Source organism: Biomphalaria glabrata, chromosome 17 (genome assembly GCF_947242115.1).
Source record: "Biomphalaria glabrata chromosome 17, xgBioGlab47.1, whole genome shotgun sequence".
Lineage (NCBI taxonomy): Eukaryota > Metazoa > Mollusca > Gastropoda > Planorbidae > Biomphalaria > Biomphalaria glabrata.
This window is the reverse complement of record NC_074727.1, coordinates 7,679,069-7,706,475: the sequence shown is the minus strand read 5'-3', so window position 1 is coordinate 7,706,475 and position 27,407 is coordinate 7,679,069. Positions and strand designations below refer to the sequence as shown.

Here is a 27,407-nt window from a genome sequence, read left to right as displayed (position 1 = left end):
AACAAACAAAGAAAAGTATGGACAGTAGATATCAAATTAAATGGATGATAGAATGATAATAGTGATAATAATAATAATAATAATAATATGCAGCATTTTTATATTTATATAGCATAACACCTGAGATTTGTAATTTCTTTTCAAAAGTAAATATTTTTTTTTTGGTTTATTTTTTTTTTGTTTGTGTTTTTCTTCTCTTCTGATCAGAGAGTGAGTTCAAAACGAATCATTCACCTGAGGTGTACAACATACATGAAATGTCACAGTGACCTAAATGTTCACATTTGGAGAATGTTATATACCTCCTACAGATGCTTCAGTAAAGAGGTTGAATTAAGGGGAAGGGGCGAGATGGCTGACAAAGGAGTAACTTACTGGAGCTGCTAAACTGAATCTTACAGATTCCAATCCCTAATTCTGAAGGACAAGAAAATGTTGAACATCAAAACCACTGAGTTCTTGTGAAAGACGCACAAAACTTGTGCCCAGCTAAAAAAGGATTATATATTTACTAAAAGAGCCATCAGTCATTAAAAAAGTGTTTTTAGCAGTCTCCAATGGGGAAAACTGGTTTGGAGTGGCTAATATAAAAAAAAATATATATATCAGCCTATCTTTTGAATGCAACTTTTCATTTACTAACCCAAATTTTAAAAAAACATGATTTTACTCTTTGAGTTTTTCTAAGTATTTCTTTATCCATAATTCTATATATGTGATAAATGTTTTAAACTGTTATCAATTTCAAGTTAATATTTACATCTGACTGTTATGGTCTCTTTTTAAATTACATCTGAATAAATCGCAAAGCTTGACATTTTTAAAAAATAGAATGTATCAAATGAAAAAAAAAAAATTCCATTCTTCTGTTCTCCTTCAAAGCCCCTCATTGAAATGTTTAAGCCTCTCTATGGACAAAAACAAAAGTGATATTAAAATTAAAGATTACATGATGACTGCTTTCTTCTGCTTGTTGTTGTTTTTGAGTGTGTGATTCTATTTTTAAAAAAAATGTAACAAATGAAACAAAAACAAAACAATAAAACACCAGGCCAATGGTATGAGGAAAAATGAGGGCCTCTGGGACATCGGCCCCACAAAAAAAATAATTTTAACAGTACTGTAGCGTAGAGTATACACAATAGGAAAACAGAATCCAACAACATCATCAAAAGTTATGTGAAAAAAAAAAAGACAACAAAATTAAAAGCATACATGTCATTATATCGCAATGAATCTTATTTATTATAATGATCTCCTGAGTTGAATTGAAAGGGAAATAATAAGTCATTGTAAAGGGGAAATAATTGTAAAAAAAAAATTACAATAGTTAAAAAAAACAAAGTTAATTTAAAAATAAACAATAAATAAAGAAATATATATTTTAAAAATTACTAATTCGTGCAAGGCACTCCAAGCTTACACCAAAAGGAAAAAAAAAGTTTTAAAATATATTATGTGAATGTTGGTTAATATGCTCCATACCAGCAGGACATACGCCACACTCATGAGCATACCTGTGGTGCTGACATCATGACAAGGAACGTAACAACAATGTTCATGATATAAGGAAACTCTTTATAGTATTTTGTCCATATAATGATAAATACATTACGCAAACATGCATGAGCAAATATTTTTTTTTTTTAGTTTTAGTAGTAATATGAAACTGTACAGCTATCTTCATAAATAATACACACAGGTGCAGTGGTGAAAACAAAATACAACATAATTTCATTAAAAGCTATTGAAGCCTTGATTTCCCTCAGTTTTATACTGTCAAAAATGCTTTGCCATATGATTATTACTTGAATTAAGTCAGTGGGACAATGGCCTTAGTAAACAGTACATAACAATACATCTACAAAATATTAGAAAACAATTTTTTTTACAAATAAGGAATAAAGGCTGAGTATCGATAAATTACTAGCATAACTTGACGCTAAAATTATTTAAAAAAAACGTCTTTAAGTTTTCATAAATGAGGTAAAATTATATGGGTATCCCTGAAATTACACTGTCAAATATGACTACAAAAAAAAAAAATGAGGTAGCTAAATAAAGTTTTTATTTTAAAAAAAGAGCAAATATATATAAGCCATCCCAAGTACCATTATATTGGCTAGTTCAATGATTTTGATGACAATTCATTATGCAACGAATTGAATGGAAAGAAAAAAAAAAACATTGATATCTAGAATAAAACATTAAAGAATGCTTAATACATTAGCGCACACAAAAATTTAGCACTACTTTAGTTTATAAGACAATCCCAGTAAATCTTGTCTGTAGGTCAGTTAAACAAATGGTTATTAGTAATTATAAGCTAACTTTTTAAACTCACCAATATCCTGGTTCTCACTTTTGAATAACTCTTCTTGTACAGCTATACCTAGTAGTTTTCTATTGCTGATAAATATGCTAATTAATGAGAAACCTTTTTAAAAACAAATTCTGTATAATTTACAATTGCTATTTCCCTCAAAGACGTTACATAAACCTTACTGACGGTGTCCATCAAGATCAGTTGCAAAAGTAAACAAAAAAATGTAAATGTGTTCATTTAAGTGGAAATTTAAAAAAAAAAATTCAAGTTTATTTTACATAATCAGGGAAATGGAAAAGAAAAGACACATACATTATTGGTTATTAATATTATTTTTATGGCACCAGATAAGGAAAGGAGGCATGAGAATTTCATTTCATTGCTACCCGGATAGTCCAGTTGAAATAAAAACGAAAAAGGAGAAATGAAAACTAGTTGCAAAACATTGAGGGTTGCATAACATAATGAGGCAAAAAAAGGCTTCTTAAAGTCCTAATTTGAATTATTAAAACTTTTTTTTTTTTAAAAGTACAATATTCAAATAAATTTAGTATATTTTTTTTTAAAGTTCAAAATCCGGATCACATTGCAACTGAAACAAAACAAACCTGATTGGAAAAAAGCAAGGCGATGTAGCAAGAACATTAACAATTTACACAACATCACTTAGAATTATCTCCCTGAATGATGATTATAACAGCCAATACAAGCAAATATATATTATTACAAAATGTGATAGAATACATAAAAAATCCTACAAATTGTTTTCTAAATTTTCCTGCATAAGTCTCACTATACGATCAATAAAAAACATATTTTAGCAGAAGCTTCATTAAGTTTCTTGAACAACTATTTAAAATATTTATCAGGTAGTACTTTTCAAGTAGACACATAATTACTTATTCCCAGAGATATTTTCTCAAAATGTGAATGTAATTTTCTTTTATTAATGCACACCAAAAAACTCATGGAACAGGATCCAAATTAAATACAATTTAATTCAGTCTTTAATAATTCTGTCATGACCAATTTGTTAATTACAAAAGCAAAGGTAAATCTTATCTGCAACAGTTTTACTTTTATACACTCATATATCATTTAGAAGATATAAAAACAAGAATACAGCTTTTATACTAGAGGATAAGTGAACATGTTTAGAAATTGCAATTCCTCTGCAGGCAAGTGTAGTTCAAAGAGAATTGATAAATATATTTTAAGTTTAATATAAATATATTATTAGTCAAAAAAAAAAATGTTTAAAATGAATATAACAGATTTCTGACCCAACACACTTCTACATTAAATGTTGTACAAGTTGTTTTTTGTTAAATAAGTGAAATGTAAAACCCTAGTCTTTACAAGAAGTCTTTTTTTATTAACAACATTACAAGTCTTCTGTGTGATCATCTTGGTTGTGGATCCTACAAATAATGTGTGTTTAGAAATAAACGACTGCTCATTGGGAACAAAAAAAAAAAAGACTGTTTATTCAGTCAAGACATAACATCATCTCACAAGAATACCACAACAATAACTTCAACATTATTCCATCAACCACCACTTTGGTTACAAAGAATAAACAAAGGTCGGAGCCAAAACAAACAGAACACAGACATCAAGAAACATTATTTTATACATAATTTCATTCAAATGTGTTTTTTTTTAAATAATATTACAAGGTAAATGAGATCCAACAGTGATCTAATAAATAATTTTTCCTGTACAGTTTGACCCGGACATAGTACCTAGCAAAGTCATTAAACATGTACAACAAAGTCTAGAACAAAGGAACACAAGCAGGGGGCAGAAACAAAGCCCTAAAGTTTCCCAGTACCAAGCTTTGACCAAAACTCTTCACATCAACTGGATGGCAAGCAACAGTTCTCAATGAAATTACTGCCTAATACCAGGAACAGGAACAAAAAATAATTTTCAAACATTTTTATAATATTTTTTTTCTAACAGAAATGACCCAACCCCTGGCATAAACAATCTAGGGTAGTATTACAAATCAATAGATAATTGTGAGCATAAGGCAATGCATTTTTTTTCCCTTTTCATTTAGGGTAGCATAAAAAAAAGGAAAGGGAAAAACTGGTGGATTAAAAACCAAGGAAACATAAAATTAGAAAATTTGGATCTTTGAAAATATTTGATCTGAATGCTTAAATTTCAATGTTTAAAACAAAATTATATTTTTTAAAATGTATTGTGATATTCACATTCCTTTAATTCTGGCTTTAATTTTTTTTTTTTGTTGATTTTTCCAGAGCCAAAAAAAGCCTTTTTTAACTTTTTATTTGATATTGGAAAAGTCATATGGATCTAGACATTTATGTAATAAATATTTTTAACGTGTATTTAAAAAAGTTACTTATAGTTAACACGCTATATATAGATCTATATAATTTTTATAATTCTAATTTGCTAAAGAGATTACAGCTCAGCAGCAAAAAAAAAAAAAAAAAAAGAACTAGCTAAAAGAAAAACATCTTATGAAATACAAATATTTCAAGGCCTAGAATTCTAGATATTGATCTGAGTGCCCTGTACTGGATGATTTATTTGGGTCATAATTAAGTAGAATATGAACCTGGCCAATATCTTAAGTCCAAATTAACTTTGTCTGAATACTATTTAGGACTACCATCACAAAAAGTTGGTCATTTATCACTTAAAGCTAGTTCACTGATTAATAAGACAAAGTGGTAATTTTACTTAAACTTTACAAGCAATGGAAATATTTTTTAAAAAATCGCGTGCCCGCCCCATATGAATATCCCTCATTACTCTGCCATAACTGGACCCCTCTTTCTTTATAAGGAATCATGATAGCACCAATGGGTATATTACCCGCACGGGCAGACACAGCTCACTAAAGAAAAGTACCTAACTTGATTTGTATGCAATCAACTGTCGGTCGCCATTACAGCATGCCAACTTTCTTATCGGTTTCCACAGAAATACTGTCAACTTGGCTGTTTGTTTTTTTTTTATTTGTTTCGTTAAGCAAAGCCTCCTCGAGTTCTTGCCAGGCTAAATTCGGATCAGATCGATAAAATGCATGGATCAAATGGCTTTGACCTTTTTACTGCCAGCCTTAGTCCCAAGTAATGACCCACAGTCGTCACTTTTTATCAGGGAAACAAGGGGGCAAGGAAGTCTTTTCTAGTACGATCTGGTTTTATTACTTCTAAAAAAAAATCTCACATTTGTGTTCCATAACAAAAGTCAAGAAATTTAATAAACTCGCCTAGAGGTTTAACATGCATCCCAACCAGCCCTAACCCTGCTTACACATAATGCTATCGCCCCACGTGTGTGTGAGCTTAATATAGAACAATATCGCTTAGCTTCCAGAAAGAAATGACCGTGTTTAATAACTCTGAATGTTAATAAAAAGTAAAAAGTCACAAAAATAAGATGAAGACCACTTTCTCCCTGCAAGACCTCAAAGCAGTGCACAAAGTTGGAAGCATTGTCAGGCACTAATCTCAATGGAAACAATTTGCCGCGGAATGTGTCAAAGAGTTTTTCTAAGCAAGTAAAGGCAAAAGCAAAGCGTGATTTAAAAAAGAAAGTAACACTGTATTGTAAGGGGCACTGTTTTTCACAGAAGGGCTTTGCTTCATTAAGTATTATATATATTTGAGTAGCCTACACCTACTATGAAACAGGTGCTTATGTATATGAAAAAAATGGAGCAGGTGGTCCACATAGTTATAAATATCATGACATGTGACGAGATGGGAAGTCACATGACCATCAAGATAAAAAGCAAGGAGCCAAAAGACAACACTGGACATAAAAGTAACGCAAAGAAGACTTTAAAAAAATGTCCTTACGCCAAGATGCAGAGAGACCAAGGAACTAATAAGCAGTCATTTAACAGATATTTATGATAATGGAGTTTAAAAGTGTTTTTCTCTCCAGCGCCATTTGATCTAATATATGAAGACGGGCGTCAGGTAGCAGTACGGAGCGCGACATGGAAACAGAGGGAAGGCTCAATGACGGATGACATAGTTGCCCCATAATTTAGAACAACAATATCGAAACTGCCTTTCGGAAAACCCAGCCAAGCGATCAAAAACATTGCCGCGGTGTCGTGAGGAGACAAAAAAAGTACCGCTTACAAAAAAAAAGTTCCCACCTAAGGCTATTATTTTCTCCTTGTGGTTTTATAGTACAGGTAGTTTTTTTTTCTTTTGGGGCAATTGGGTGGAAGCGAGGCGAATGAAGTGAAGCAAAAGAGAGTTATGGGAGAAGGTGAAGGTCGGACTGTTTCCACGCTTTCCCACAATGCCTGCTTCTTAATCAAAAGCGGCAGACGACGTATATACGGGTAGTACAGGCGGGGGGTGTGGGTGGGGGATGCTGTCTAAATATGTTTCGGACAATGGTTAGCCAACCTGACGAATGGTTAAAGCCAACCACACGTTCCGGTCACCAACCTTGCCTACAATGAGGTAATGCTTCTCGCTGACACTCTTTTTTATTTCGTGTGTGTGTGTGTGTGGGGGTGTGGCGGTCCTCCCATCGCTCTAACTGTGACCTCAATATCTGGGACATAAGGGTGAGCTCGAGTGTGGGAAGATGTACTCACATTATCCTCACCCTCCCCTTGTTCAGTGCCTGAGATGTTCTAACTGCAAACCCTACCCCCCCCCCCCTTTCCTTAGACCCATTCACCCCAGGTCGAGTGGGCTGGATGTGGAGTGTATTTTAGAACCTCTTAGTGTGTCCACAAGAAACAAAGGCCTTAACAAAGCAAAGCGTTGATGATAGTCAACCTGATTTTTTACCTATCCAGAGGGGACAAGTGTCGCCTTAATGATAGACTAGTTTTTATGTTTTACCATTTCAGTTTCAGCGACAACTGCTATTGAATCCATTCTACGGGTGAAATGACCAGACTTAATGTGAACAAACAATGAAACGAAAAGAGACACTCATCAGAAAATACTTTAAAAAAAAAACTTACATTCACCCTAGATATTACTATTAATTCTGAGCCAGGAATTTACTAAAATTTAGAACCACTCATTAGAGAAGTTAGTATGGTACTCCCGATAACAAAAAAAACAGACATAGCTGATGCAAGAACAGGCTGCACCAAAGAATACCAATCTATGGATATTTATATTTATGTACCAAACCAATGAATAGTAATAGTTTGTAAGTGTCCCAATACGACTAACTCAGAACAATTATTAAAGTTAATGTGTAGCACTTCATGAGATACCGGCACACTAGTAAACACTTTTCAATACTTAATTGGGGTAATGGTATAATGAACGCAGCAGAATGCTGCAATGATGGCTACAGTTGACTTTCACTAAATCCTTTAATTTCTGATTTAAATTGGACGCACTTTAATAATGTGACAATCGCGTATTTTGAAGAAAAAATTGTAAGTTGAACAGTAAAAACAGTAAAACAAATATTATCAGAGCTATCTTAATATTATATATAAAATGGCTTCAAGTTTCTAACTAATTCATTTTTTTTAAAAATACATGTATGTATAAAATCATTCAGGGTAATATTTCTAAAGATCCAACATTTCTCTAATTTAAGAGTGTAAAAAAACCCCAAAAAACTAACAAGTTTAGTATAGAGAGACAGTCCCCCTTATTAAATGTAAGCGCGTTATAGATGAATCAATGCTATGTGTTCTTGTGACTTGTAGTCTAGCAGTAAGCTGTATATAAAGAGTACAAGGAAATGTGACGATGGAGTCTATGTTTTTTTTTACTTGTCTTATGACAGGTGGTAAGAAGTCAACAGTGTACAGATGGTGATACCTAAGAAGTGCTTAAATATTTGAGTTTCTGGGGAGCTAGAGATTCATGTGATATAAAAGAGTGTCATTGTTCTTTGAGGTATTTGAACATCTATTTCAGGAAGGGTTAGAAAGAAAAACCTTTAGTGATGAAAGTTGTTTGATGTTAGCCAGGTCCACATGAAACTAGAGCTTTTGGAATTACAGACTCGAAATATCATGTAAGTGTAGCAAGATGTTGTTGTGAATAGTCAACTCCTCAGTGGTGATAAAGATTTGATGTGTCAATGTAGTATGGAGATGCCTGGTTTGATTTCTATCTTTAACTAGAAATGTCTTCCTTCCCTAGGAGCTTTCAATAAACTTAGATCTTGACCATGGGGATTAAAAAAACAACAACCTTAAACTAAATTACTAAATTATAACACACACACAGTCCTGAGAGGTAGGAATTGGTCTTGTACTACAATTAAAAAAAAAAAAAAATTTTTTTTTTCAAAAAAAATTTGCACAATTTTCGCTTGCAAAGTGTAGAAATACTAAAAAAAATATTTTATGATCAGTTCCATGGTAATTACCAAAGAGTGCAGTCTGGTCTATAACACAGTCAAATGTGTCCTTAAAAAAAAAAAGGCCTGAAAAATTGCTTTTATCAATATAATGAGGTAGGCGATTTAAAGAATATATGTATATATGAATATAAATATATCAATAAATTAGTATACATATTTAACTAGATAAAGCTTGATTTAAAAGAACATACTAATCCAACTGAAGGGTTTTTATAATCACTTGTACATAGTAACAGAATTGTTTCATTTAAAAACAAAAGAAAGAGCAATCTTTTTAATTGTCTGATGTGATCATACCATTTAAACAAAGAAAACAAGGGGGAACAAAACAAAACAAAACAAAACAAGGAAATAAGTTGTGAGCAGGCATTCAGCAAAGTTATTATCAGTAGATGATCTTAGAACTGAATAAATATTGTATCAACCACTTGTTTACTAAACATGTATCTGGCCGATGTGCTAATGATACCATCTACAATTATTGAACTCTGATCATAAGGACTGGCTTGTACATGTTTAATTTTTCATTCTGATGACCAGATTTTGTTTTAATTCCTACACAAAAGTAATTAAACTATAAACCATTTGAAAGGATTGGGATCAAATAGATATTTTTCAATTCTACACGCATCATGAGGCAGCTAAGAGTCAAAGATTGTTCTCAAAATGCTAACATACTTAGGATACATTGATTTGGAATAACAGTTATGAGAAATAAAAAAAAAACACAAAATGCAGTGATTAAACTGACTATTCAAAACACAAAATAATGTGGTACTGGAAGAAATAGCTTGGAGCTTTAAATTTCTAAGTCTAGATCTAGAACATAATACCAGTATTTGAAATCTATAAGATAAACAGAAGTAAAGAAAATATACATTTTGACGAAAAAAAAACCCATTGAAATAGCTGCAGGCTTGATTTAAAAGGAAACATAACACCCTGCTGATCTTTATTTATATTATAGTTGGTAAGCCCATATTGATTTCATTCACTAAAGGAATAAATTATCATAGCTTTTAATACCAATAAAGGGTTAAAAAATACTGAAACTTCTTTACAACCAAAGCACTAACAAATAAAAAAAAAGCTTAAAAAAAATACTAACCCCTAGCTGCCCAAGACAACAGATATAGAAAGATACATATATCTTTTGAATATCAGAATTTTAAATAATATGATTTGACTTGTGATTTTATTTTTAAAAAATCAAAGAACTTATCATAGACCAGTGTTTCCCAAACATTTTCCTTAACAGCACACTTGGCACATTCTGAGAATTTACTGTAAAAATTTCCTTTTTTTTTTTCAGAGAGGTTAATTCACATGGTGGCCCATTAATTAATTATTCCAGTAGATCATGGAACACCTAATCTGGCATGATCTGGAACACTTACAGCTCCGTGGAACAAAGTTTGGGAAACACTGTCATAGAGAAACATATATTTGATATAAATAGTTTGACTGACATAAGGTTTATACAAATATTCAATATGGGAAAACAAAGTACATGTCTGATGCAGATGTGTTATTTCTACTGAGGTCATCATCTTTTCACTCTCTAGATACCTAACTTATACAATTCTATCCCCTTAGACAACCTGGGTTACGCACCCTTGAACAAAAAAGGAAAAAAAAAAGTTCATTGCACAGCCCAATAATTAGATTATATTACAGACTTCAGGGCGTGTGGACATTAGTTGAGGTAAATACACACACAGAGTGTTTGAGGTAAACACACACACACAGAGTGTTTGAGGTAAACACACACACAGTGTTTGAGGTTGACAAAAGAAAAGAGCACAATGTGTAAATATTTTGACTTCAAAATAATGTGTTTGTTGTTATTTTACATTCTGATTGAGGTAGCTGCTTTCTTACAAGAGATACAGGTGCCATACATCACAAAGTCCCTGGTTTGAGAGAAACAAAATACTGCATATGTGAAAAATAATATATTTTGTGTAAATTCTTATTGGTTCTTCCACCATCTTTGTATCTGTACAGATTTCTTGTATTTTATTGGAAAAATTTAAGCTCTCTTAATTCTAAAAAAAATGCACATTTCCATGTCATCACACTGAAGCAAACTTGACAAAAAGCCTGGTGAAATTAACACATTAATTCAACGAATGGACTTTGCAAGCTGGGGGTTGAACTGTCTTCTGACAAAACACATAGTCCAATCTGAATACGAGATATTATGTAAGAGTATAGACATTGGTGTCAACGTTGAGGTAAAATGGTGTCAGGGAAAACAGAAGATACTGCAGTAATCTCAATGAAGCTTTATTGTTGAGCACTTTATATTTTGAAAAACTTTTTTCAAGGAGGTATTGAATGTCAAGGAGAGGATAGAAATCCCTCCCTGAATGGGGTGTAGTTTGGAATAGTATGCGGATACTTTACGTGCCAGACTGTATGAAACATAAATTCTATTTTGTCCTGGCAATGTGTGCCGCAGGATGGACACCGGAATGGGTGGTCTTCGTATGGCATATGAAGACTTTCATGCAGATGGAACATCGTGTAGTCGTAGAAGAATATGTTACAATGCTGGCAGTGGTGGATGCCTCCACTGTCAGCCGTAGGGGTGGCTGAGGTTGTCGTGACGTCGCGCTTGCCGGGCTCCGACTCGGACTCTGCACCCACGGAGGTTGGCGTTTTTGGAGGCGGCATGGCTACGGCTGACACTTCTTTATCAACAGTTGATGAGGCTGTACTGGAGGCCCTTGACGGAGGAGAGTGTGATGATTTGTTCATGCTTAGATCCATCACAGAGTCGCAGGGATAAGTGGACTTGTGTTGACTTTCCCCAACGGTATGGGCTGGCACTGTATTCTGAGATTCCAATATTTCACGGAGTCTGTGTTTGTGAACTGGTTGGTGGTAATCACAAGAGTTGTTCTGTCCTTCACTTGCTTCCCTCTTGATCTCAACAGAACCTTCACACCCATAATCTCTGCCAGAGCTTTCCTCTCTGCGCGATGAGGCGTCCATTTCCCTATCGCTTTCTCTGTCGAAATCCCTGGACTCTTCCTCCCCCCTAGAAAGACGCCTGTAGTCGTCTCTCTCTCTGCTCCTCCTGCCTTGGTCCATATCTTTCTCTCTGTCTGTCAGTCCCTGAGGTGTTAACGGCGGCGGGGTGTGGCGCGAGCTGATGGACTCCGCACTGCCATTATTGTGGTTGGTGCTGCTACTGTTGTTGTTGTTTAGATGCTGATGGTGGAAGTTGATCATCTCCTGAGTTAGCCTGAGGTTTGGGTGAGGTAGACTGGACCCGTCACCCAGGTGTTGGTGGGCACGGTGACCTGAAGATACATGATGTCTGGAACCAATGGGTAATGAAGGCAAGCCCTCATGTGGTCTCTGCATTGGTCTAAAGCTACTGAAGGATGGAAGAGAGCCAGCGCGACTGTGAGCGAGTTCCATACCATCTGACTGTTTCAAAGAAAGAAAAGGAAATTAGTTTTATAACGAGGAAACAATATCAAACATACACAAAATCTTGGTAATAATTCTTTGACAATAAAATGTAGAATTGAAAGTTGAATGCAAAGAGTAGATATCTAGCATGCATATATTGACCTATGAAAGCAAAAAAAAAAAAAAAAAAGGGGGGGGGGGATAGCTAGCTAGCTTAGATTTGTAAAATAATTATCGTACCTTGGACAATGGACATGAAAAGTTACATAGAAAGCGTGCAATGATTGTATAGTACAAAGAAACAAAGAATGGGAACTACGCTGGCGTGCTGCATGCTTCCAGCCTTGTCTAAAGGACCTAAGTCTACTGGGTAAGCTAGGAATAAATCACCTGAGGGGGGGGAGGGGAGACCCCCCACACCAGGTTCTCACCTTGACAATCTGTGAATAATGGCTGGGCAAGAGCGATGCAGGTGACTGAAGGACCCCGACCGACACCAGTGGCATTGAGGCCAAGGAGCCAGCTCTGACTGGGGAGTGCAAGGCTTCATGGTTGTGGGGGGACCCATGAGCCTGGGCCCTCTTCTCGTGGCAACCGCCCTCCATATCGCTAGGTGTTGAAGGAGGGGTTACCTGCAATGAGCAGTGAAACGCTACAATGAACCTACACCCAGCTGAACAGGAGGGTGGCACATTTTCTTTATATATTATAAACTGGAGTTTTTTTTTAGTTTTTCAAAATTCTTAAATATCACCACAATGGTAGGAGTGGGCTAACACAATTTTAGAGTCATACACAATTATGCAATGTTTTCCAGCGCTCATACCTCTAACAACTTTAATAAACCAGACCTGCTGTGTGCCTGTGGTAATCCACTGATTATGATAAAAACATATACATGTTTAAAAAAATCAAGCTTTCCTTCTATACTTTCACACTATATAAGCTCCGCCCCTAAATTTTGAAAGCTCCGCCCCTAAATTTTTGAAATCTCCAGCCCCCACCCTTTCAATGCACCAGATGAAGAAAGCATGCTATGTTACCTGTTCAAGTTTGAGCGGACTTCTGGGAGAGGAGGCGGGGTCTGGTGGGCGTGGCCCAACCATGGAGGCAGTGCCTGCCCCTCCCATTCCCTGAGTGTGATGATATAGCTGAGCAGCTTGGCCACTCCCAGCAGCGGCCTTCTGCAGGTAGGACTCATAGGTGAGCGCCTGCTGAAGTAAGGCTCGCTGCTGCATGGCGAAAGCCTGGTAGGCAGCAAGGTTGACCTGTTGAGAACCAGTCTGAATGTGAGAAAGAGGCGTGGTTAACAAAGGCATCTCAGACATAAAACCCTATGTCTAGAAAAAATCGTTAAGGTCACACACAAACACAAGAACACTGTCCACAAAAAAACCTACGTCTACAGAAAAGTGCACAAAAAGACCTATGTATGCATACCAGTCCACACAAAAACATATGTCTAAATACAAGTCCACAAAACCCTGTTTACGTAAAAGTCCCCAAAAAAACAAAAAAAAACAAACAACAAAACAATGTCTACATACATACAAGTCCACAAAAACTATGTCTACATACATACAAGTCCACAAAAATTGTGTCTACATACGTACAAGTCCACAAAAATTGTGTCTACATACGTACAAGTCCACAAAAATTGTGTCTACATACGTACAAGTCCACAAAAATTGTGTCTACATACGTACAAGTCCACAAAAATTGTGTCTACATACGTACAAGTCCACAAAAATTGTGTCTACATACGTACATGTCCACAAAAATTGTGTCTACATACGTACAAGTCCACAAAAATTGTGTCTACATACGTACAAGTCCACAAAAATTGTGTCTACATACGTACAAGTCCACAAAAATTGTGTCTACATACGTACATGTCCACAAAAATTGTGTCTACATACGTACATGTCCACAAAAATTGTGTCTACATACGTACATGTCCACAAAAATTGTGTCTACATACGTACGTACATGTCCACAAAAATTGTGTCTACATACGTACATGTCCACCAAAAATTGTGTCTACCTACGTACAAGTCCACTCATAAATCATTGTGTCTACAATAAGATACCTTATTTAAACCTACGAACAGACAATTTCACCAAGTCATTTATTTTAAATTAAATTTTAAATAATCATGGCTAAACTATTGAATAACTTACATGGACTGGAAGGGAAAGGAAAGAACTTGTTTAAGCCTTAAACATTTTTTTTTTCGTGAGGAGGGATGGTGCGGTGTCTAGAAATCTTCCTTGTAAATATAAAAGACGCAAACAAGTGTCTTTAAATTTAAGACATGTTACTACGATCTTGTCAACTATGTTTTCAACGGGTAAAATTGCCAGTCGGTTAAATAGCTATATGTAGAACAGAAACAACTGATGACGCAACAGTTTTACACAAGTAAAATAGAAAAATAAAACCTAATAAAATACTCAGAAATGCACAAAGACAGAGGCACATTTCTTATTCCATACGCTAGAACAAATTCGTACAAGTGCTCATTCTTCCCTAGTGTCATTAGAGACTGGAATGGGTTGCCTGAATCAGCCAGAAAAACCAACGACTTGGCAGAGTGTTAGTCAATGATTAACATGCATGACTAGACTGACACATGAAATGCGTAGGAAGTAATAATCTTCTTGTTTGAAGTCACGTCTTATCTTATCTTATATAATACAGAAGTTACTTCAAAATAGAAGATGATTACGTCCTACGTCATGCATCTAGTCATGTAATAAAAAAGTAACAGAAACATATTTGGCGATGCCGACATTTTGCCCTGAAAGAACTAAACATTGTTATTAATGATTCAAGGAAAGACTTGAGTATTTTTGTTTAACTTTTACTAATAAAGTTGCTATGAACTAGCATCGCTACCAAAGCTCAACATTAGAATATCGTTATCTTATCTTATCTTATATAATACAGACGTTACTTCAGAAAAGAAGATGATTACGTCCTACGCGTCATGCATTCAGTCATGCATATTAACCAATGACTTAAATTCTGCCAAGTCAGTGGTTTTCCTGACTAGCTCAGGCAACCCATTCCATGCTCTAAATAGCACTAGAGAAGAAGGAGTATTTGTACAAATTTGTCCTAGCAATTGGGAGGAGGAATGTGCTTAATTTTTGTGTCTTTCTGAGTATTTTATTAAATTTTGTTTTTTGTATTTATTATAGCTTTTTTTTTATATAGCGCTACTTTCATGCTTATAGCATGCTCAGAGCGCTTTTGTCCAATCTCATTTGTGGACCAGTGGGGGGGGGGGGGTGGGGAGGGGGTATCTAGAAATTTGGTTTTTCGTGCTGCCTTTAGGCGCTCAGTACTCTGCCCGAGTCGGGTGTCGAACCTCGAGACGAGACAAGCCAAGTTCAAGCGCACTTAGCCTCTCGACCACGCTTCCACGCATAATTTGAAGATTATGGTTCAGTGTATTATGCATAATTGCTACTTTACCTATTATTATTAGCTACTTTGTTTACTTGAATAAAGGTCACCTTTTAAAATAGGGTTTGTCACGATACCACCACAATCGAATCGAGACTGTCACGTAATAAAGCGAGTCAATGTTGTGTATACATGATTACATTGTATGTCTTCACATTTAGCCTCGAAGCAAACCCTTTGGCTAGTGTGACATTGGGACATCAAAATGTAATCCTACGCAATAAACGTGATCGTGGATATTCTAGAATATGGTTAGGTCGTGCGTGCATAAGTAAGAATTCAAAATTTATGGTTTATACTTATATTGAACCAACTTCTGTGGATTTTGTTATTCCAAATTATTTTCTGTACTCTTACTTGGAATACGGGGTTTTATGTTTGTCGATTTGGACCATTCAAATATTCATTTCTTTCAAGAGGATCTCTTCATTTGTCATCAATTCAAACTAACCCAGACTACGGTCAGGTCATTGTGTCATCAGACCACACGCCTGAGAGTATAGTGCTGTACTAATCACACGCCACCAACGTCAAGCAGACTTAATGACATTCATAATGAGCGTTGGCCTGTTCAAATTATACTGAAAAAGAGTTGGTAAGAGTAGTACTACCAATGTTTGCCAACTATCCGACCCACTTCAGATATCTCTTGCATCTATAGTACAGACAGCAGGGACCCTGGTGGTTTTCAATGTAATACAATACGGGTAGAATGATAAAAGGGGTGGGGGCGGATTACTAAAATACTGAAAAGAGGAACAAGAAAGGGACGTTTGGGGGTGCTGTATTGCAAAAAAAAAAAAAGGGGGGGAGAGAAGGTAACGCTAGTAGACGAAGGGCGCTTACCTGACTGCTGTGCCGCCCCGACGTCTTGTACCCGTATATTTTGCCCCTCATGTGGACGTTTCTCTCGTGCCTGCGCAGGTCGTTGGACTGGGTAAAACATCTGTGGCAGATCTTACACTTGTAGGGGCGTTCTCCAGTGTGGACACGCTCGTGGACCTGGTGTCAGTGCAGGGGTGGGGGTGTGGGAGGGGAACGGAGTCATGAAAATAGAAAAAGGGGGGGGGGAGGTAGAGAGAATAATTAGCAAAACAAATTCGAAATGCCGCAGGCTCAAACAATATATAGAGACAAGTTAGAACAATGAAATGAAACTGATCTTATTATGAATAGTACCATCGAATTTGTGTTCAACGAGTCTGAACGTAATGAGTTCTGGCCCTTGAAATCCTCCCATAAAACTGTAACCAACACATCATTTAAATTCCACCGAACCTAATATCAATACCGCGGCAAAGAGTTTTGAGTTTTTTGTGGCACATCGGGCACAATTTAGGCCACGTCGTGCCCGTAATCCTTCAAGGGTTACTCTCCCTTCATATCACCAGAGCTAAATTCCATACAGTTAAATCATTAAAAGCAAGGTCTATTCACAGTTAAAATAGTAAAGTTAGTAAAAATTTCATAATTTAGTAAACATCTGTTGTAAATATTATATGTCCACAATTTCGCAAATCGTATCTTCGTAGACAACCCCACCTCCCTGACAAAGCCCAGTACCTTCCCAGGGTCGACACTATCGAACAGTTCGCTCTAAACAAATGTTCCCCTATACCGCGGCAAAAGTATCACGTCCAAGGTTAGGTTCAAAACCTGTTTGGACTGAATTGAGTAAAAGTGTGTTCTTTTTTTTTTTTTTTAAATCCACGCGAATAAAAAATTTGGGCGCCAAATTTAGCAACCATGGACAGGCTGAAAATACGCACGTGCCAGCCAGGATCACTTATGCATTCATTTGACCTCCTATGTTGATGTATTTAAGTGACTCCCTTGATGATGCGTGACACAAAATTGTTGAGAACAATCTTATCTGGCTCCCGCATCGTGGGAGGTGTGCGCGCGCGTGTGAGTGTGTGGCAGAGGTTGATATCTCTACCCGGCATCCTCAGCGAAACATCTACAGCTTCTCCCGACTTCATCATTTCCGAAATCCGAATGATAAGAAACAAGAATGGGCAGGACATGGCCTAAATTGTGCCGATGTGCCAAAAACTAAAAACTCACAAACATCAAGAAAAGGATTTTTTTGAGCAAGTCGTGGGTGGGGGACGTATGGTGAGCCTAGTCGGTTCTCGACTTGGGGGTACCTGACAGGTAAACATCAGCAGAAGAGGCGGGGGTCAATGTTCGTTTTAATGAAACTTTTATTCAAATTAGTCAACAGAATTTGAGAATCCCCCTGTAATTTGATACAATTCTAACTGTTAAGATCAAAAGATAAAGGGGCGGGGTTTGGCCGGTACTAAGGTTTAAAAAAAAAACAAAAACGTATGCATAACGATAAAATATTTTTTGGATCACGTCTTTAAAGTTTGATTTTCAGAAGAGTTGGGTATTTTCGGATGAGATGGGTATTTTCAGATCATTTGGGTATTTTCCTTTTGTCCCTAAAAGGAAGAACTAAAAATAATATCTTGTTCAGTAAAATACAAGACAGACCTCAATACAAGACACATCCAGATATATTGACACATGCCAATACAACCCCCCCCCCCCGCCTCCCCAAAAAAAGGTATAACTCAATTCAAAGACAAATCTCCATACAAAGACAAACCCCGATACAATGACACACTCCAATTCAAAGACACATCTAAATACAAAGACACATCTAAATTTAAAGACACATCTAAATACAAAGACACATCTAAATTCAAAGACACATCTAAATTCAAAGACACATCTAAATACAAAGACACATCTAAATTCAAAGACACATCTAAATACAAAGACACATCTAAATTCAAAGACACATCTAAATACAAAAACACGTCCCAAAAGAAAGACACACGTAAATACAAAGACTAAACCCAATACAAGAACATACAAAGACACACCTCAAAACAAAGGCACGCCTAAATACAAAGACACACCCCAATACCAAGACACACCTCAATACAAAGACAAATGCCACTACAAAAAAAAAATGAAAACAAATGTATGAAAAGCAAGAGGTGTCTAACATCAGATGCACCCAACTAATTAGTGGGCAAACAGAGACGTGAGACCCCCCCCCACACACACACACACACTTTTACTTACTTTGAGATTGGAGGACCACAAGAATGACTTCCCACACGTATTGCAGACGTAGGGCCGGTCCGCCCGGTGCAACTGTTCGTGTTTGCGTAGTGTGGCCACCTCACGAAAAGATCTCTGGCATACTTCACACCGGTGGGGCCTCGGGCCGTTGGAGGGGGGCAGAGGTTTCAATTTGGACTCCTCCATAGCTGAAACAAGGGGAAATAATAAAAAAAATAAAATAAATAAATCAGATGAAAAATGACGTCATAATGGAAACATGACGATGACGTCAACAATTATAAAGACGCATGATGTCATTCAAGCATCACAGTGACATCATCAGCCTTGGTGACACGTTGATGTAATCCAAACACCACAGTGGCATCATCAGCCATGGGGGTCACATGATGCATCAACAACACACGACATCAACAGTTATATTGACACATGAAGTCATCCGTACATCACAGTGACATCACCAACCTTAGAAACGCATGATGTAATCCTCACATTCCAGAGACATTCAATTATAACGACCAATTAGTACTAATGTTTCTGAGAAAGCTGTTTTCCTCTTATCAAATGTGTTTTTATATATTAAAAAAATGACTTGTTCCCTATGTACAAGTTTCAAACAGCCTTTCAGAAATAAAACCTCCCACGGGAGGATGAAAGCGAGTAGGGTCCGAACTTGGGAAGCGCATACCAGACAGCCATCTTAAATGGGGAACAAAAAAATAACAGGTTTTCCAAAGTTTTTAGAAAAATTAATAAATCTGACATTTAAATAAAGATTACAGGCATTTTTTTGACCTAATAAACTTATACGCCAGGCAAAGAGTAAGATCTGACCAGATGAGAATGAAACGAGATAAGCATCAAATTTTAATTCAAAATTGAAATAAGCTCAAATGCAATCTAATAGAGATTGTGTTTCATCTATTAAATGGGATATAAATTCAATTGAAAATACATACTCCGATTTCTGAAATTCTTTTAAGAGTTATTTACTTAAATAAAAAAAAAAGGAAAAACAGAAACTCCATTTTTTTTTTCCAAAACGGGTAGCATTACTTAGTTTGTTAATTAGAATGATCTCCCATTGCTATCACTGACCGCTGTCGTCAGGTCGGCGGCTGTTTCTTTTCTTATCCGACATTCTATTGGTCGGAGGGGGTCTGTGCTTTGCTAGAGGGAGAGGGGCGTCTCTCTTGTGTAATATTTGTCAGTTAATTAGTAGGTGTAGCAATGCTACATCATTGTAAAACATTCTCCCCTCCCCGACACCGCATTGCATGATGTTAACATCAGATGTGCACATAGGTAAAGGAGGAGCTAATGAAGGAAGTGTATTCTAGAGGCTGCTGCCAACTTTCTTTCGGATCAAGCTAAAATTTTGCACAATTATTTCTTTTACCTGACGACACAAATATCAATTATTTTTTTTAATTAACCATTTAGTAATTAACTATTGGTGATTAATTATTTTGTTTGGTATTTTAAACAAGGGAAAGAAATCGTACTTGACAGATGTGGTGGTATAAGTTGCATTAGTCCCCCTTGAGAAACCTTGAGCCCAGAGTGAACATTTTTAAATCCATTTTAAAAACATTCACCAAGATACCCCTTTCTCCCCCCCCCTTTTCCACAGCAAGTGATAGGATCATGGCGCAATGAGAAAGCTAAAAGCTAAACAAAAATGATTGGTAACAATGTTTCTATAGCACATATTTATATGTCTAGATCAATTATACATATTATTACATGACTGATCCAAACTAATTGATAAAACTGAACTTAATACACGCTTTTTTTTTTAAAGAATTTTTTTTTTTAGGTTTTTCTTGTTTGCAAATCTTTCTTTTTTTTTTAACATTTTCAATTAGAATGACTACAAGACTTGGTTTAAATGGTTGTGGATCTAAAGAGATTGGTATAGTTGAAGAGTGGGGAGGGGGGGTGCTAAAGCTGTTATGTTACGGAAAAAAAAAGAGGCGGGCCACTAAAGGACTGAAAGTATGGGGGTGTGGTGGAAGAAAGGGGGGTGGATTCTAAGATGTTGGGCTGCACATCGCACGGGCGCAACGCTTTGAGCGGCGAGTTTTCCTACATGCCTCTTTGAAATATGCTTCTCGGACGGGATTGACCACATTATCGATTTCCATCTATAAGCATCCAGTATGTGCCGACGAGCTCTATAGTGGCAGCGCTAACTAGTAGGCGTGGCATCCTACTAGAAGCCATCCTACTAAGAAGTTAAGTGGTGAGAGGGATTCTGGGTAGTAACAAGGTAAACAAAAGTATTGCCGTTTACTTGATGACAAGATCACAAGACAGGGGCTAAATATAAGCAGACTTTGCCAACACGAAAGATCTAATCATTACTAAGCTAGACATTGGTGAGGAGTCGACTACACTTTCAACGCCTCTTGTTGATCTATAAGACAAGATGACTCAGGAGAAAATATTAAAATGGCACGAAACCATATTTGTAACAATAAATGTCACTTATTAATACTTTAATTGTGCAATGACTGGCTAGTACGGCAATGCAATTCTGTTACATCTTGAAGGATTATTCGCAACGAAAGATTTGATTCCAAACTGCCTGTCTCGATAATGTCGTTACGAGATTGCACTTTATTGTTATTGATATTCTTGTACAAACAAACGAATGTGGTGTACAGGAGCGTAGCAGACCTTTTTTTTTAAAATTGGGAGCCAGGCGTAAGATCATACAAAAAAAAATGTCTATAATGCACTCATAAAATTCGGCTACAGCAGCCTCGACGCCAGATTGGGGGGGGGGGGGGTGTCCGGATTTCTTGATCCTTTGGGCCGTGCAGAAGTAAAAGAATACACAATTTGATGAGTCTGACTTTATAGGTGAAGTCCATTTTACCAAACCAAGACACAAAATAAACAGACACTAACATCAAGCAACTTACAATGAACACATCCACTCCCGCAACACCACATCGCATCTAAGACGTCCTGAATATTATAATGACTTCACAAAGGAATTTTACTAACAATATAAAAAAAAAAATCACTAAATGAACTAAGGGCGATAACCACGTTTTTTTTTCTTTACTTCTGCTTCAAAACAAACAAACAAAAAAGTTCTTAAATTAAAAATCAAGGGACTGGAATATAAAGAATGACAAAAGAAAAAAAAGGAGGAGGAAAGTCTGTGGATGCATGGGAAGGAGCGGGAAAACTCGGGACTTTTTACAAAAAATGATGAAGAAAATAGTTGGTAGTGTTAGGAAAGATAATAGCCGTCACAAGATGAAAGTGAGCGATCGATAAGTCTTGAGGAAGGTTTCACAACACGCCAAAGATTAAAAGAGTTAGTTCCCTTATATTAAAAAGAAAAAAAAAAGACGAAGGGGAAACAACCTACTATTCATTATTAGACCCAAACAGAAAGGGAACACGCGATGGCGTTGTTTGAATAATAATCATCTTGTCTAGTTGAGTAACTAGAGAGGGAGAGGGGAAAGTGTGTGTGTGTGTGTGAGAGAGAGAGAGAGAGAGAGAGAGAGAGGAGGGAGAAGAACATTCATGGGAGAATAACGGATAAATTCGACTTGATGGTAGGGTGGAGAGAGGGGAAAGTTCATGAAAAGTAAAGAACTTCATAGTGCTTGATTTCCTTTTTTTTTTTTTAAAAAGGGGGCGATAAGTAGATATTCTTGTTTTGTAAAAAAGTAATAAGTAATCTCCCTTTACCCTCTAATCTACTCAAACACCTAACAATAAATAAATACAAAGTCGTGACAAGTTTAGGCTTGACTTAAGCATGTTGAAGAGGTCATGGGTGGCTAATCGAGGATAAAGTACGTTTTGTTTGCTTTAAAGATTATAATGTTTATTCAATTATGCCTAACCTCTTTTGACTACCTTTGATTATTTCCGCTCTTACAAACCACAAAACCTACCCCACCAGACGAACAAGCATTGCGCATGAGCATGCACCTCAATTTAAACAAAGATCATTTTAGTTTAAACCCAGATAGAGTACAACACGCTCTGACGTCCCAAATAAGTTGATGCTTTTATTGACGATGAAAAGGACGTAGAGTTGAATGCCATAATATAGTCTTTTTTTTTTTTTTTCAAATCCGTCTGGTCAAAAGTTTGTACACGTTATTTCTCCCGACACCCGATCTCAGATCAAGCTGAAATTTTGCACATTTATTTCTTTTACCTGGCAACACAAGAATCAATTTAAAGAAATTTACCAATTTGTTAATTAACTATTGATAATTAAAAAAATTGTTCTTGACTGAAGTGGTGATATAAAAAACTGAATTACTCCCTCTGTATAGGTTGCCGCCCTAAAATGAAACAAACAATATATAACTATACAATCTTCTCTAGTCAGAGTGGTTAGCACGTTGGCCCGAGGAGGCGTGAGCCACGAGTTTGAAACAGGTAGTTCCCCTTTTTTTTTCGTCAATGCTTTAAAAAAAAAACAATTACGGTAAATTTCTACCAAATATCACTTACTCCCCCCCCCCCCCTTCTCCAACTGGTCCAGATAAGTGATAGAATCATAGCGTAGTGAGAAAGCTAAAAGCATGAAGTAGCGCTAAACAAAAATTATTGGTAAAAGTATGATTAACCGCACAGAAATTATTGCTATTGGTCAACATCTATTCCAACATGACAGATCCAAACTAATTGATACAATTACACTTCGAATAAGCTTTATTTATTTATTTGTATTTTTTTAAGCAAGTCGTTTCGCTGAGTGAAAAAAAAACTGTATCAAAGGGGTTAATCCAGGGGTTAATCCACAAACTGGTCCAAAAGTATCCAAAACTTTTTGGACAGCAGCCTACAACAGTTCATCTCAGATACAGAACACTGGTGATCCGGACCCTCCATTATAGATAATCAGAAAGGCGACGAAAAAAAACAACTGAATTTAAAGAGTTATCAAAAAATCAACTCCACCAACAGAAAGAGTGGGACACACACACACAAAAAATAATAATAATACAACGGAATATACAACTTTACCGTACACATGTTTGAGTGAAATGTCTTCGTAAAATGGAACTGAAATGTTTGATATTTGATTTTTAACGAATAAAAGGTTCGAAGTAAAATTACAAAAGGTCTTGTCAGCTTTTGGCTCATTGATTCATTTTGTCTGGTCCGCAAGATAGATAGATAGATAGATAGATAGATAGATAGATAGATAGATAGATAGATAGATAGATAGATAGATAGATAGATAGATAGATAGATAGATAGATAGATAGATAGATAGATAGATAGATAGATAGATAGATAGATTAGATAGATAGATAGATAGATAGATAGATAGATAGATAGATTAGATAGATTAGATAGATTAGATAGATTAGATAGATTAGATAGATAGATAGATAGATAGATAGATAGATAGATAGATAGATAGATAGATAGATAGATAGATAGAGATAGAGATATAGATATAGATATGGACAGTGCTTTTTTGTGACGGTACGGCGTACGGGCACCTTTTTCAATGTGGGGAAAATTTATTACTTTTCTTGTATTTTAACGTTTATTAGTAGTTAAAAGTTGGACAATCCATCACTGAGTACCGCCACCTATTTTCTTTTACAAAAAAAAAAGCACTGGATATAGATATAGATAGATATAGATATAGTCAATTGTCTATTTCCAATAGGATACTCAAGAATAACGAATGTATGGCTATCAACATACAAGAAATAAATATGGAATATTAAAATAATAAAATGTACTAGCCAGTGTAACAGGAGCCTAGACGAGCGAGGTCGGCTAGTCACTAACCACTAGAAAACAAAAAAAAAAAACTGGGTCACTAGGTCGCCAGAACATGACCGCAGTCCACTAACACTGCCAGGAGGTAGAAAGCATGCGAGTGGTGGTACTGACATACTTACAGGGACTAACACACACACTTGACTTGTTTTGTGTTGCTAAAAATACTTCAACCGATCCAGTAGATTTAATGTCAATTTTGCTAACGCTCGCCCAGCCCTCCCCCCTCTTAGCCTCAGTTAATCCTTTGACTAAAAAAAAAAAACCTCTCCATATCTTTAAGTGCTGCAGTGTTTCTTAAATCAGAAGTCGAAGCTAGTAGGTCGGGGGAGGGGGGGAGGAGGTGGAGAAGATTATAAATTCAGCAGGTTCACTATAATATAGTACTTAGAGAGGGAGAGAGAGAGAGAAGACAGAGAGACTTAGGAAAGGATTCTATGGTCCTTGGATAAAAATGTGAATAGATTTTAGGAAAAAAAAAACAACTCTTCTGAAGAATTAAAAAAAAAGGGTACGGGCTAAATAGGACACCGTCAACAGAACAGTCCGGGGTGGATGGGGCGCTACGGGTTCGGGGCTGTGGGAATGTTACGAAAAAGACCATTCTTCTTGCGTGTGGGAAACAAGCTTGAGTCTTTTTTTTTTTTTTTTTTTCTAAAGACAGGGGAACAAACTGGTCGTGAATAAATTGGTCAGAGAGTTAAGCGAATCCGTGTACACAGTAACTCAAGTAAAACGAATACTTTGATTTATACCGAGCTGACACCAGACATCATCTATGCTCAGGGCGCTTTGGGAACACGGCGAACAAAAACAAAAGGTGAAAATACAATCAAACCTAAATAAGTTATGAACCGCTAAGTATTCTTCCTGACTGTAGCATGTGGTTTATCTGGGCTCAGGTACCACTGCCTTTGTCCTTAGACAGTCCCATACTGAGTGATTACACTACTACTGTTGGTATACTGTAAATAGTCTTCATCTGTTCACAAACCTTATATTCAATTTTGCGTATGTTTTCATATCTTCTAGTTAGTACTTCTTATTTGATTGATTTTCACGTTGAGGGATACCCAAGCAGTAAATACATATTTAAATACGATTGGTCTAATCAAGATTAAATATCATCTGACTTTGATGTTCTTGTTTAATTTTCAATATAAATTTCTTTTAATAAAGGCTTTATTTTCTAAATTACTTCATCCATACGAGAATTTCATGACAACTTTCCATTTTGTTAAAACTCAAGTGCATTTTGCATTTCTTTTGTTGAGTAACTGGTTGACCGTGAATGAGATACGAATGCCTACTTGTTGAAATATCAACCAATGCTGCGCTAGCACTCTTCAAAGAAGAATAGAAAATTATATTTTCAAAACAAATATTTTGGTCTTGCAATGCGAGCAACTAGCCTGTGTGTTTTGTTTTTTTTTGTTTTGTTTTTGTTTTGTATTTGTAGCATTGAAAACTTTTGTTCTTCACCTTGACCTCGTTATGAAAAACAGCATGCTCATTAACCTCGTTTTGACTACCAGCATGGGTTCGTCTCATTGTGACTCCCTATCTCTCGTCATAACAACGGCATGAACAAGTAACATATTTTAAAAAATCAACGTCTACTTTATGTTAAAATGAAATAATGAACCAATTTTTAGAATTCTGTCCACATAATGAAATTTTAACACAAATGTCTCTTGTACCACAGTTCTATGTACGATATTAAAGCTCGATTGGATAATAAAATAAAGTTGCCTAAACAAATGATTCACTTTTTTAAATAATTTTTAAAACATTTTATTTTTACTATGACGACATTGTGAGCTAATAGTCGGAATAAAAAAAAACAATTGTTTGTAAAAATGTTTTACATGTTTCGGATGTTCCTTCAGAGTTGAAGGTAATTACTTCCTAGTCCAAGCCTCCCGCAGGACGACGGGGGATGGGAGCGGGCAGGATTTGAACCCTGGACCATCGATAAATCTGAACGACAGTCCAGCGCGCAAACCGCACGACCAGGCAGCCATCCAGTTCTGAACTTATATTGCAAACTTGTACCCAGACATACATAACACAGAGAGAATCGCGTGCTTGAATAACGAAGTCTATAACAAACGACACCTGAGGGATATTTTTTTGTGAGAAACGATCTATTTAGACCTTGAAACCTGCAGCTAAAAGTTAAGGTGTTTAAGAACTAGTGATGTTGCATTTTTTTTTTTGGAGTGGTATTCGCAGATAACATGAGAACATCAAATAGGCAGTAAGTAACACCGTTGCAAAACTTAAAATGTGGGTGGTGCAGGTGCGGCCTTGGAGGATAGACTTACAAAAAGTATGCTGTGAGGTCAAGGTCAAAATAGGAACAGGATGCATGGAGAAAATGGAGGGTGAAGCATGGATTTAATTCTGTGTAGTTTGAGTAACAAAAAAAAACAAAAAACGTCAGTAATTTATGGCACGCTTTCCAAGCGTGGCGCGCATAACAATTTTCAATGCCAAAACTTTGACAAAATGATCTGGTCGTCTGCTTGTTTTACAGGCTGGGATGCTCGTTCAGAACTGAAGATTGATACATCTTAGCCCAAACTTTCCACAGGACGACGGGGAATGGCGGTGGGCAGGTGTCGAGCCCATCGATGCGAGACCAATCGTTACAGAAGGCCTGAAGACAGACCCGCAACGTCACAACCTGTGGGAAGTTTAAACCAATAGCTCGTTGGCACGTCACAGGTCTGTACGGTCTATGACGATTGGTCTCGCATAGATCGACAGTCCAGAGCGCATACCACAAGACTAGGCAGTCATTATGAGCTCAGACTATCGTCTCGATGGTACCGGATTCGAACTCTGCTCGCAGCCGTCCCGAGTGAGGTTTGAGCTAGAATGCAGTAATCTTCAATTCTGAAGGAACAACCGAAACACATAAAAGAAACATGA

The 27,407-nt window shown here is 36.3% G+C and overlaps 1 protein-coding gene across 8 annotated transcripts in view; it reads right to left on the bottom strand.

Moving 5' to 3' along the window:
* Positions 1 to 3,793: 3,793 nt before the first annotated feature.
* Positions 3,794 to 27,407, bottom strand: part of LOC106059853 (zinc finger protein squeeze-like) — a 123,554-nt gene continuing 99,940 nt past the window's right edge. For 6 of the 8 annotated variants that reach the window (XM_056016137.1, XM_056016136.1, XM_056016138.1 and 3 more), the window contains 5 exons: positions 18,684 to 18,871; positions 16,428 to 16,583; positions 13,153 to 13,392; positions 12,541 to 12,741; positions 3,794 to 12,124 (listed from right to left, as the gene is read on the bottom strand). In XM_056016137.1, coding sequence (XP_055872112.1) covers positions 11,027 to 12,124; positions 12,541 to 12,741; positions 13,153 to 13,392; positions 16,428 to 16,583; positions 18,684 to 18,871 — 1,883 coding nt within the window. In that variant the 3' untranslated portion in view covers positions 3,794 to 11,026. The remainder of the gene's footprint in view (positions 12,125 to 12,540; positions 12,742 to 13,152; positions 13,393 to 16,427; positions 16,584 to 18,683; positions 18,872 to 27,407) is intronic. The other 2 variants (XM_056016142.1, XM_056016144.1) reach the window with 2 other exon arrangements.